This window comes from Trachypithecus francoisi, unplaced genomic scaffold (assembly GCF_009764315.1).
Source record: "Trachypithecus francoisi isolate TF-2019V2 unplaced genomic scaffold, Tfra_2.0 Lachesis_group13, whole genome shotgun sequence".
In the NCBI taxonomy this organism is placed as follows: Eukaryota; Metazoa; Chordata; class Mammalia; order Primates; family Cercopithecidae; genus Trachypithecus; species Trachypithecus francoisi.
Genome location: NW_022681458.1, coordinates 18,453,137 through 18,466,505, shown reverse-complemented (window position 1 = coordinate 18,466,505; position 13,369 = coordinate 18,453,137). Strand labels below are relative to the sequence as shown.

General features: G+C 42.6%; 1 protein-coding gene across 1 annotated transcript in view; it reads left to right on the top strand.

Moving 5' to 3' along the window:
- Positions 1-13,369, top strand: part of SGPP2 (sphingosine-1-phosphate phosphatase 2) — a 140,765-nt gene that overhangs the window by 96,527 nt on the left and 30,869 nt on the right. Inside the window, exons 3-4 of the mRNA XM_033230069.1 lie at positions 4,894-5,073; positions 8,037-8,126. Of these exons, the coding sequence (XP_033085960.1) occupies positions 4,894-5,073; positions 8,037-8,126 (270 nt within the window). The remainder of the gene's footprint in view (positions 1-4,893; positions 5,074-8,036; positions 8,127-13,369) is intronic.

Below are 13,369 nucleotides of genomic sequence, written 5' to 3'. Positions count from 1 at the left end.
ACCTTCTGAGAGTGATACTTTTCCTCTGCAACTTGAAAAATGTAGCTCTAATTATTTTCTCTTGTTGTTGTTTTTTTTTTTTTTTTTGAGACGGAGTCTCGCTCTGTCGCCCAGGCTGGAGTGCAGTGGCCAGATCTCAGCTCACTGCAAACTCCGCCTCCTGAGTTTACGCCATTCTCCTGCCTCAGCCTCCCAAGTAGCTGAGACTACAGGCGCCCGCCACCTCGCCCGGCTAGTTTTTTGTATTTTTTAGTAGAGACGGGGTTTCACCGTGTTAGCCAGGATGGTCTTGATCTCCTGACCTCGTGATCCGCCCGTCTCGGCCTCCCAAAGTGCTGGGATTACAGGCTTGAGCCACCGCGCCCGGCCTATTTTCTCTTGTTTAAAGGAGCTGTGATCACAGTCAGTGTTATTTGAAACTTATTAATGAGACATAATATGCAGCTGTAGTATTTTTAAATAAAATGAATAATTTTCCTAGTTCCACAAAACTTTCAAACATAGAAGGTGAAATATAAATGAAGACAAAGGAACTCATGAATCTCAAAGAAATTAAACTGTATCTGAAGGAGAGTCACCCAATCATTATTTTTATGATTTCAAGGTTTCCTGTTTCTGAGGATTTTAAGTATTTTTTTACCCTTATCCTCTATGTTAGGGTGTGAAAATGTTAAGTATTTTTGAGGGAACTGGGATTAGTAGTTATGCCTATAATATTTTGTTTATGTTGGTGGGTGAGGAAGAAGTAGGACTGAGAAGTATATTTCTTTTTTTTTTTTTTTTTTTTGAGACGGAGTCTGGCTCTGTCGCCCGGGCTGGAGTGCAGTGGCGCGATCTCGGCTCACTGCAAGCTCCGCCTCCCGGGTTTACGCCATTCTCCCGCCTCAGCCTCCCAAGTAGCTGGGACTACAGGCGCCCGCCACCTCGCCCGGCTGAGAAGTATATTTCAAGCAGCTTCTGAGACATTCCCAGTAGTCGGTAATACCTGCCAGTTTTTCAACTCCCCAGATAATGGTCAGTTAGATGTGGTTTTTACAGGTTCACAGGAGGGAGACAGAAACATAAAAAGAGTGAGCTGATTTCCAGGAAGAGTAGTTCCTGGTGGTTAAGTGAATGGTAAAGAAGTTAAGTTTCAAAGTCCGATTGGAAATTGCAGCTATGGAATTCAGAGTCATTGTCGCTGAGGCTTTATAGCCTGTGGATTTGGCCTGCTGTGCACAGGGAGGGGTTCTTGGTTTCTAGCCCAGAGCAAAGTGGCAGTGAAGCACAAACACATATGCAACACCTTCTCGGGGGGTCACTGGGTTTGCTGGAATTATGCATGGAATTAACCAGCAACTCAAGGAATTAAAAGAAAGCACTAGAATGTGGGAACTCCTACAGCAATCCAGCTGACTAATCAAAATTATTTTGAAATAGCTCTTCACAGTGGGTTTTGTTCCAAGCAAGGTAATGCCATCCATCACGAGCTAAATAAAACCCTGGTAAGATCAACACAGTCCTGGTAAGATATGTTTTATGATTAAAGCCCACAACAAAGTGATTTGTACAAGAGGACTGTATAGCGCAGTGCTTCTTAAATTCCCCTGTGCACACCAATCACCTGGCAATCTTGTGAAAAGAGAGATTCTGCCGGGCGCGGTGGCTCAAGCCTGTAATCCCAGCACTTTGGGAGGCCGAGACGGGCGGATCACGAGGTCAGGAGATCGAGACCCTCCTGGCTAATACAGTGAAACCCCGTCTCTACTAAAAATACAAAAACTAGCCGGGCGAGGTGGCGGGCGCCTGTAGTCCCAGCTACTTGGGAGGCTGAGGCAGGAGAATGGCGTAAACCCGGGAGGCGGAGCTTGCAGTGAGCCGAGATCCGGCCACTGCACTCCAGCCTGGGCGACAGAGCGAGACTCCGCCTCAAAAAAAAAAAAAAAAAAAAAAAAAGAGATTCTAAGGAGGGTCCTGAGATGATGCATGTTAAAGCAGCTCCTGGGTGGGGCTGGTACAGCCAGTTCTCAGACAATGCTTTAAGTTGCAAAGGCAGGTACTTAAGTAAATACATTGCTCTTACATATTAGATTATGAAGTTGTCCTGTAAATTTCTTTGACAAGGTAAATTAGTCTATTGTTAGTAATCCTATTCACTCCTTGACAAAATAAACAAGTCCGTTGCTAATAATCCTATTCACTTTTAAAGGGTATGGGCATCCAATTCTATTTTTTTTTAAATCAACTTTTATTTTAGATATGGGGGATACATGTGAAGGTTTGTCACAGGGGTATAGTGTACCCAGGGAGTGAGCATAATAAACAATAGCTTTTCTACCTACTCCCTCCCCCTCTAGTGGTCCAGTGTCTGTTGTTCCCATGTTTATGTCGTTGTGCACTCAATGTTTAGCTCATAGTTATAAGTGAGAACATGTGGTATTTGGTTTTCTGTTCCTGAATTAATTTGCTTAGTATTTTCACCTGCAGCTCCATCCATGTTGTTGCAAGGACATGATTTTGTTCTTTTTTATGGCTGTGTAGTATTCCATAGTGTACGTGTACCACATTTTCTTTATCCAGTCCACTATTGATAGGCACCTAGGTGGATTCTATGTCTTTGCTGTCGTGAATACTGCTGCAATGAACAGATGAGCATATGTGTCTTTTTGGTATAATGATCTATTTTCCTTTGGGTATATACTCAGTAATGGGATTACTGGGTCGAACAGTAGCTCTGATTTAAGTTCTTTGAGAAATCTCCAAACTGCTTTCCACAGTGACTGAACTAATTTACATTCCCACCAGCAGTGTTTAAGCGTTTCCTTTCCCCACAGCCTCACCAGCATCTTTTGTTTTTTGACTTTTTAATAATAGCGATTCTGACTGGTGTGAGGTGGTATCTCATTGTGGTTTTTGACTTGTATTTCTCTGACGATTAGTGATACTGAGCATTTTTCCGTGTCTTTTTTCAGTAGATATGAACACTTGCATGTCTTCTTTTGAGAACTATTCATGTACATCAAATTCTGATTTCTATCTTCTGCTTTAAAAAAAGGAGGGAGAATATTTCTTCGTTAATGACTTCATGGAAAAATCATTTTTAAAATCTCCATATTAGGCCAGGCATGGCAGCTCATGCCTGTAATCCCAGCACTTTGGGAGGCTGAGGCAGGCGGATCATCTGAGGTCAAGAGTTCAAGACCAGGTTGGCCAACATGGTGAAACTCTGTCTCTACAAAAATACAAAAATTAGCCGGGTGTGGTGGCAGATGTCTGTAATCCCAGCGTCAGGAGTCTGAGGCAAGAGAATCGCTTGAACCCGAGAGGCGGAGGTTGCAGTGTGCTAGGTACAATGTGCATTCCAGCCTGGGCAACAGAGTGAGACTCCACCAAAAGAAAAAAAAACCCTCCATATTGAGCCCTTTTTTTTTGAGACAGGGTCTTGCTCTATTGCCCAGGCTGCAGTGCAGTAGCCCCAATCTGGAACTGCAGCCTCGACTTCCTGGTCTCAAGCAATCCTCCCACCTCAGCCTCTCGAGTAGCTGGTTCCACAGACATACACCATCACACCATCACACCTGACAATTTTTTTGTGTGTGTGTGGTATACATCAGATTTTTTAATATTTAAAATGTTAAATTACACATAGCTAATCATCTTCACTGATTCTGTTTCTTACTACACAAAGGTTGATGTTTCTAACCTATTTGGATATTTATACTTTTACTTTATAATTTAACATTTTTTAAAATTATTATACTTTAAGTTCTAGGGTACATGCGCACAACGTGCAGGTTTGTTACATATGTATACATGTGCCATGTTGGTATGCTGCACCCGTTAACTTGTCATTTACATTAGGTATATCTCCTAATGCTATCCTTCCCCCCTCCACCCACCCCACGACAGGCCCCAGTGTGTGATGTTCCCCACCCTGTGTCCAAGTGTTCTCATTGTTCGGTTCCCACCTATGAGTGAGAATATGCAGTGTTTGGTTTTTTGACCTTGCCATAGTTTGCTGAGAATGATGGTTTCCAGCTTCATCCATGTCCCTACGAAGGACATGAACTCATCCTTTTTTATGGCTGCATAGTATTCCATGTGCACCTGACACATTTTTAAATTTTTTGTAGAGACAGGGTCTCACCATCTTGCCCAGGCTTGCCTCGAACTCCTGGGCTCAAGCCGTCCTCCCGCCTTGGCCTCCCAAAGTGTTGGGATTACAGGCATTAGCCACTGCACCCAACCTGAGTCTTTATTTAAAGACTGAAAATACCATGCCATTTATTTGACTGATGATCCTGATTATTAAAGAAGTTACAGTAAATCCAATATGTTGCCTATATACAACAGTGGCATTCAAAAAGTATCTTACTAGCTGTTCCAGTAAGAACAGTCACTTTTGTGTTAAAATTTGAAAACAAGTGCTTCCTAGTTTGAGTATTAGGTGGAGATAGCATCATATGATAGTTTGAGTACAGACTTTGAAGTCAGACTTTCTAGATTCTAATTCTAGTTCTGCCACTTGCTGACTGTGTGCCTGTGGATGAGTGCGCAATGGTTTACTCATCTGTAAAATTGGTCTGCATTCTCCAAGTGTTACTGGATTGAATAAAAATCTGCAAAGCTCCTAGAATGGTGCCCAGCGCTTATATAAGCTACATAAGTGTTTGTTAAATATATGATTAAAATAAATAATATACGCATTAATGTCATATCTTAGTTGCTTAGTGGTCCTATGGAATCCAGAAAGCCTGTTCTCTTTTTACCAACTGAAATATCCTACAAGACTTTGCCAACAAGTAGCTGGTCAGAGAGAAACAACCTGAGAACCGCAAAATATATACATGACACTTGGAAATGCATTAATTTTCCCTATTTGATTAGACTTACCTCGGTCTTTTGGTTTTGCAGTTGGTGATGTATATTGGCCAAGTGGCCAAGGATATCTTGAAGTGGCCCCGTCCCTCCTCCCCTCCAGTTGTGAAACTGGAAAAGAGACTGATTGCTGAATATGGAATGCCGTCCACCCACGCCATGGCGGCCACTGCCATCGCCTTCACCCTCCTTATCTCTACTATGGACAGATACCAGGTAAGGTGGCCTGGTTCTTCTTCTACCCATCTACTGTGGCAGCAAATAGAGGCTGCACTTCTGAATTTTCTCTTAAAGCTGCTTTGAGAGACCTTAAGGTTTATGAAATAAAGAGAAACTGAAACCTATTAAGCAGATGACAATTGCATCATAAATAAAGTGACCGTATAATTTAGCATCTAAATCAGGTTATGCCTGAGTGTGAACATCGGCACCATTAATAATGACACCAGGACAGCTAGCATAATATGGGCCATCCCAGGAGACCAGCATGTATTATCACCCTGGGCTGCCTGGCGAGACAGGGCTTGAATTAGTGTTCTCTCTCATCCTCTGTTTGCAAGAGGAGTTTATGTCCTAGTAAATGATTCTCCAGGGCTGAGATGATTCCACCAAATCCCTCTGCCAGACTCCCTGGGGCCTGGGGCAGCAAAGAGTCTGTGCCTCAAATTAGTCTCTAAGGATGTCTCTGCCATGGTTAAGTCTCAGCCACTAGAAACGATGGCTCAAAGTCTTCTAGAACGGTCTAAATGGCAGAGGATTAATAAATGCTGAAAATAGAAGAATTTTACTTAATATCTGCTTAAATGCCAATTTAAGTAAGACTTAAAAGGTTATACTATGACAGCAATGGAAGTTATTTTTCCTATTTGAGACCTATGGCTCTAATCCTCTGTTTAATATAATGTTATCTTTTACCCATTGGAAGTTTTATTTGTTTGTTTGTTTATTTGTTTTTGAGACAGGGTCTCTGTTGCTAGGGCTGGAGTACAGTGGCACCATCAGCGCTCACTGCAGTGTTGACCTGGGCTCAAGCAATCCTCCCATCTCAGCTTCTCAAGTAGCTGAGACCACAGCTATGCACCACTACACCCAGCTAATTTTTAAAAAATTTTTATAGTGAAGGAGTCTCACTGTGTTGCCCAGGCTGGCCTTGAACTCCTGGCCTGGGCTTCCCAAAGCACTGGGATTACAGGCATGAGCCACTGCACCCAGCCCCACTGGAAGTTTTAGATTCTGTTAAATCTAGCAGTCTTGTAGATAAATGGCAGTATTGTTTTACCCTGTCCCTTTACCCCAGAAGACCAGGGATGTTCCATATTCCAGGTTATGCAGAAGCAGGAAGTCAAGCTTCATGTAGCTGGAAAGACCAGGACTAGTGTGGGGTCCCATCTCTACTGCTGTAGCCTTCTACCTGGTCATCTGGGTTTAGACCTCTCTTACATAAGAAAGGGACAGTTACAAGGAATATATTTGACTAGATATCAGCTTTTGTCATAAGTTACTTAAATGTCATGCCAAGGTCAAACAATGTCTGAGCCCTCGGCACTGTCTGAATTAACTTAGTGCAGGCTGCTGAGCCATGTTGTACCCAATGTCAACTGCCCTAGAAGGACATAGTGGGCCAAGCGCCAGCTCCCATTGGGTTGCTCTTGGTGCCCAGAGAAGTCTATGAACACGCTAATGTCACTTAAGAGAAAAGCAGCAGCTGGAGGCTCACAGCAGCAAAACCAGCACCATCACCACGGACACATCCATTGCAGAGCTGCCCAGTCCTCCTTAAAAAATTCTCATCAACTTACATGATGTAACAGTTTTCATAAGGTCGGAGTCATGTTGTGAATTTCTTTCCTATTTGATTTTTAATGGTGAATGTATTTAGCTAGCTGAGTTGTTTGCTCATAAACAGCTCTAAATATTGGTTTATTTATATATTTTGTATTTATTGGTTTATTTATATATATTTATTTACATATATTATATATTGGTTTAGGTGTGTTGAGTAACCCAAAAACTATTGAAATAAAAATTTTTAAATGTGTGTTGAGGCTACTGCCCACACTCTAATTTCCAAATATATTAACTCATTAATTCTTAACACTTTTAAATTAAAATCTGAGGCTTAGTTAATGATAAACCTTAAGAACAGACATGACAAGCAGGTGTTATGGTACTCATGTGTTACACGGGAAAGAACACACTGGGGTTGGACTCAGCAGGCATGGCCTCCAGTTCTGACTCTCACTTACCGGCTGTGTGATTTCAGGCAGATCATTTCACTTCTCTGAACCCCAAGCTCTTGTTGTGGGGTCAGATGGGAGCATTGAGGGGAAAGTGCCTTTGTGATAAAGTTTATTAACAATGTCATTTATTATCATGGTTAAGGGCCCCCTCAGTTGTAAAATGGGGCTAATGACAGAGCCTACTTCATAGGGTTATGTGAAGACTAAGGGAGATAGGATAAAGTGCTTTGCCTGATACAGACAGTGCTCTATTGTCTTTGATCTTCTTACTACGGAATACCACAGACACTAGTGCTTGAAGCAGGTGGATTACATGCCTATGTCTAGTCTATAAGCAGAGTATCTGTGTGTTCCTTATATGATTCAGCATTAGCCAGATTCCTCCAGCCGCTAGTATTACTCAGCAGCAAATGTTGAGAGTCAGTAGAATCTGCACAAGTGCTTTTGGCATCTGGATGCAAATATGCCGATACTTACTTTGGGCCCATTGCCCCTGCGTCTTCCACAGAGGAGGAGAAATCGCTTGTTGGGATTTTCAGATTATAGCCCTGGCTATCTATCTACCTTCCTTCTTGGTCAAATTATTTGTTTCTTGTCGCTCTGATTTAAAAATAGGTAGAAATCAAAGTTATTCATTTCACTAAAACTGCCAGCACTGTAGTTGTGGTCATGAGTCTTAAAGCCAAGTCCTACTACGTCTCACGTGCATGCTTATATGTTGGAAATTTCCTCTCAGAACTGTATAGCTAGGTATCTTCCCCTTCTCTTTCTTCTGTCTCCCCTTTTAGAAAATGTTTTTAGATGATCAGATTGCTGGTCTGGGGAATGCAAGGTTCAGACTAGCAATTCTTGCATTAATAAACCCTATTCCCACCTATGACATCAAATCATATATCTGAGTGTGATCTAATTCCCTTGTTTTTTCTCCTTACCCCACAGTATCCATTTGTGTTGGGACTGGTGATGGCTGTGGTGTTTTCCACCTTGGTGTGTCTCAGCAGGCTCTACACTGGGATGCATACGGTCCTGGTAAGACTTTGTGGTCAGGTCTTGTGGCGATTGTTTGAATGGTATTGTGCTCACTGTGTCAATATGTTTCTCATACTACTTATTTATAAAATTATTTGCATGTGTAATTATATTTCTCATCATGCCAATGCATTAAGTAATTATTATGTTCGGGTGCATGTACGATAATAGTAATGAAACATTAAGGCAATATCAATGAGGCTGAGCCATGCTGAACCCTTAAGATTTTGAAAATGGGCTAGAACAGCGTTGGAGACTCCAGTCATTTATATTCACATCGGTTTACTGACGATGCAGCAAGCAGTGCAGGAAAAGCCCCCAGGTTCACAGACACAAGTGAGTAGTCGAAGTTCCCCACTTAGGTCTTCACAGAGAGGGGCCTGAAATCAGGGATCGCCAGTGCCCTTGCAAGGTAAGGGTCCCACCAGGTCAGAGGAGCCCGGAATCATGGCTTTGCTTCCTTCCATACTGTTTTAGGCTGGAGGCAGTGCTGGGAACACAGAGTCCCATCTGCATCTAATGGTCCATCCACCCTTTTACCATATTAGAAATATTTTCCGGGGCCGCCATGATTGGTACAGTTAAAAGTCCTTGAGAATTCAATTTCCCATGGCTGCCTTGAAGTTCCAGAGCATAAGGCTGGCCGTGGTTGACCACAGGGGCGCTATTTATCATCGTAATGGGTACAAGAAAGATTTCTTTAAAAAGAAATGGGCGCTTGCTTAGCTCTAAAGTTAAGTTAGCAAAAAACCTGGGAGGGAAAGGCCCACACCCTGCATGGGCCTTCTTGCTTCTCTCCCTGGTCCTTGGTGTGGGTTTTTTTATGGGAAACATGGAAGGGAGGGGGCAGAAGGGCAGAAGCCGCAAAGTGAACAGATTGGGGAGATCGTTTGTCAAAAGGAACAGAGGCCGAAGTAACTCAGAGAAGGGGGTTTACGGCTTCCCAAGGATCTATCAGAGAGCAACATTACGCTTTCCTCTTAAAATGCAAAGGAAGGTGCTGATAGTAACTGACTCAAGGCCAGGCCTCAGAAGAGGCAGGCAAGTCTCCAAGTTTAAGGCGTGCTAAAAATCTCAGGAGTCAAGATAAATAATTTGAATGCAGTTTTTTAAGAAATCAAAATTCATGCCACAAAACCCCACGATGAGCTAAATAGTCAAATTTTAAGTGAAGACAAGATCTGACCTTGTATTTGCATGCTATGCCTCACCTGCTTCACCTCAGTCGAACCCTGACCTGGGTGCTATCTGGGTGAAGGTAGACCTCAGATCTTGGAAATAAGAAAGGGGCAATGAAGGGCCAGTCCTGTCATTTTACCTTCCAAGGCACATCCTTGCTGGCCCCATCCCACGTCACACCACACTGGGGGCTTCTAAGATGGAGGGAAGGAGGGGAGGAGGGCATTCTCAATTTGCTACACCGCTGCTTCGTGTTACAAAGAGGTTCTCTCCGAATATGTTCATGGACTTCAATATGGAATGAAGAACTCTTGGGTTCTCTGGCATCTCTTTTTATCTGGGGCTACTGTTTAGTTTCTGTAGGGTTTAACAAAAAATGATCTTGGTAATGATACACTGGATAAAGAAAATGTGGTATATATACATCATGGAATACTATGCAGCCATGAAAAGGAATGAGATCATGTCCTTTGCAGAGACTTGGATGAAGCTGGAAGCCATCATCCTCAGCAAACTAACACAGGAACAGAAAACCTAACACCGCATGTTCTCACTCATACATAGGAGTTGAACAATGAGAACACATGGACACAGGGAGGGAAACAACACACACCAGGGCCTGTTGGGAGGTGGGGGGTGAGGGGAGGGAACTTAGAGGATGGTCAGTAGGTGCAGCAAACCACCATGGCACACGTATACCTGTGTAACAAACCTGTACATTCTGTACATGTATCTCAGGACTTAAAGTAAAATTTAAAAAAGAATGATCTTGAGAACTTGGGTTAAAGTTAAAAGGAAAGTAAGCACAAGCATGTGGAGCTACAGAGATGAACAAAGAGTACACAAAACCCCCTCAATAGAAGCACAGCTACAGCCTTTTCTTTTTAAAGTGAGTTGTGGGGACAGTAAGCAGATATTTAGGTGAAGATAGATTAGGCCTCTCATCCAGATGCAAGGAATGGGTACCACCCTCCTTTTGGGAGCATCTGTCCCAGAAGAAGCTGGAGCAAGAGGCCACAGCAACCCTTGTCCCCAGCCCCATCTGTTCTGTGAGGACCCAGGGCTTCTTTCATGCTCATAATTTTATTTCATAAAGATCTTAGACCCTGACTCAGGCTCAGGCCCAGGTACCAGTCAGGCTATAGGACCAGAGAATGGCCTACGGTACAATGATGAATAATTTCTAGTGGAAGGGAACAGTTGGTTTTAATAATAGGATAAGGTAGAATTATGGATTAGTGGTCTTTGTTCAGCAGCAACTTAATCAGCTCCTACAGGCCCCTGGGCTTGGAACTAGATCTGGGAGCTCTTGTGGTAAACAAGCCTACCCCACCTCTCAGGTGTCCAAGTCTACTGAAGGAGACAGATGTCTACACTGCTGATTACCTGACATGATGATATAGTTAGGATGGAATAGCGGATTGAGCCAGCTATGGTAGCGTGCCCCTTCCCTGGGCCCCTCACCATCTCTAGGGAATGTCTTTTATAATGGCTCTCAACCCTAGCTACATGTTCAAACCCCATGGGAAGCTTCTTACAAAATCTCTCTGAAGATATTTGTACCCCCATGTTCAGAGAAGCCTTATTCACAATAGCCTAAAGGTGAGCCCAAGTGTTCGCTGACAGATGAATGGATAAGCATAGTGTGACATCCAGGCCTAACTCAGAGTCATTGCGGGTTCAGTTCCAAACCATCACAATCAAGTGAATATCACAAGCAAGTCATACAATTTTTTTGTCTCTCAGTGCATATAAAAATGTTTACACTATTCTCTTGTCTAGTAAGTGTGCAATTGCATTATGTCTTAAAAAAAAGCAGTGTACACATAATATCTTAATTTAGAAATAATTTTTTGCTAAAAATGCTAACAATTATCTGGGCCTTCTGTGAGTCATAATGTTTTTGCTGGTGGAGGGTCTGGCTCAGTGTTGATGGCTGCTAACTGATTAGGGTGGTGATTGCTCAAGGGTGGAGTGACTGTGGCAAGTTTTGTTTTTGTTTTTGTTTTTGTTTTTGAAACATCTCAGTCTGTCACCCAGGCTGGAGTGCAGTGGTGAGATCTTGGCTCACTGCAATGTCTGCCTTCCAGATTCAAGCAATTCTCATACCTCAGCCTCCTGAGTAGCTGGGACTACAGGCATGCACCACCACATCTAGCTAATTTTTGTATTTTTGGTAGAGACGGTATCTCACTATGTTGCCCAGGCTTGTCTCAAATTCCTGGGCTCAAGCAATCATACCACTTCAGGCTCCCAAAGTGCTGGGATTATAGGCATGAGCCACCATGCCCTGTTTCTTAAAATAGACAACAATGAAGTTTGCCGCACCAATGGACTCTTCCTTTTAGGAAAGATTTCTCTGTAGAATGCCAATGCTGTTTTTTTCCTTATTTTTCTCCCCTTTACATATGCCAAACCATGTGATGATATTTGAGAGCCTTTTAACTGGAGTAGAACTTTCAAAATTAGAGTCAATCCTCTCAAATTCTGCAATTGCTGTATCCACTATGTTTATGTAATATTCTGTCCTTTCTTGTCATTTTAACAATGTTCACAGCATCTTCACCTGAAGTAGAGTCCATCTGAAAAGATTACTTTCTTTGTTTTTCCATAAAAAGCAACTCTTCATCCATTCAAGTTTTATCATGAGATTGCAGCAATTCAGTCACATCTTCAGGCTCCACATCTAATTCTAGTTCTCTTGCTATTTTTTTTATTTTTTTATTTTTTTGCGACAGAGTCTCACTCTGTCACCCAGGCTGGAGTGCAATGGCGTGATCTCTACTCACTGCAACCTCCGCCTCCCAGGTTCAAGCCATTGTCCTGCCTCAGCCTCCCAAGTAGCTGGGACTACAGGCATGCACTGCCATACCCAGCTAATTTTTGTATTTTTAGTAGAAGCAGGGTTTCACCATGTTGGACAGGCGGGTCTTGAACTCCTGACATAAACTGATCCATCCACCTTGGTCTCCCAAAGTGCTGTGATTACAGGCATGAGCCACTGTGCCCAGCCTCTTGCTATTTTAATCATATCTGCAGTTACTTCCTCCACTGAAGTCATAACCCCCTCAACGTTATCCATAAGTGTTGGAATCAATATCTCCCAAATTCCTGTTAATGTTGATAGCTTGACCTCCTCCCATGAACATGAATCACAAATGTTCTTAATGGCATCTAGAATGGTGAATCCTTTCCAGAAGGTTTTCAATTTACTTTGTCCAGATCTATCAGAGGAATCACAATCTGTGGTAGCTACAGCCTTACAAAATGTGTTTCTTAAAAAGTAAGAATTGAAAGTAGCAATGACTCCCTGATCCCTGGGCTGTGGAATGGATGTTGTGTTTAGCAGGCATGAAAACAACATGAATCTTGTACATCTTGTACATCGCCATCTTGGGTGACCAGGTGTATTGTCCATTAGCAATAATATTTTGAAAGGAATCTTTTGCTCTGAGCAGTAGGTCAAAACAATGCGCTTAAAATATTCAGTAAATTGTGCTGCAAACAGATGTGCTGTCACCCAGACTTTGTTATTTCATTTCTACTGCACAGGCAGAGTAGATTTAGCATAATTCTTAAGGGCCCTAGAATTTTCAGAATGGTAAATGGCCATTAGTTTCACCTTAAAGTCACCAGCTGCATTAACCCCTAACAAGAGCATTAGCCTGTCCTTTGAAGTGTTGAAGCCAGACATTGACTTCTCTCTAGCTGTGCAAGTCCTAGATGGCATCTTCTTCCAGTGAGATGCTGTTTTATCTACATTGAAAAGCTGTTGTGTAACATAGCCACCTTCATCAATGACCTTAGCTAGGTCTCCTAGATAACTAGCTATAGCTTCTGTATCAGAACTTGCTTCTTCACCTTGCACATTTACGTTTTAAACATGGCTTCTTTCCTCAAACCTCATGAACCAAATTCTGCTAGTGTCAAACTTTTTTTCTGCAGCTTCCTCACCTCTCAGTCATCATACAGCTAAAGAGAGTTAAGGTTTGCTCTGGAGGATTAGACTTTGGCTTAAGGGAATGTTGTGACTGGTTTGATCTTCTAACCAGGCCACTCAAACT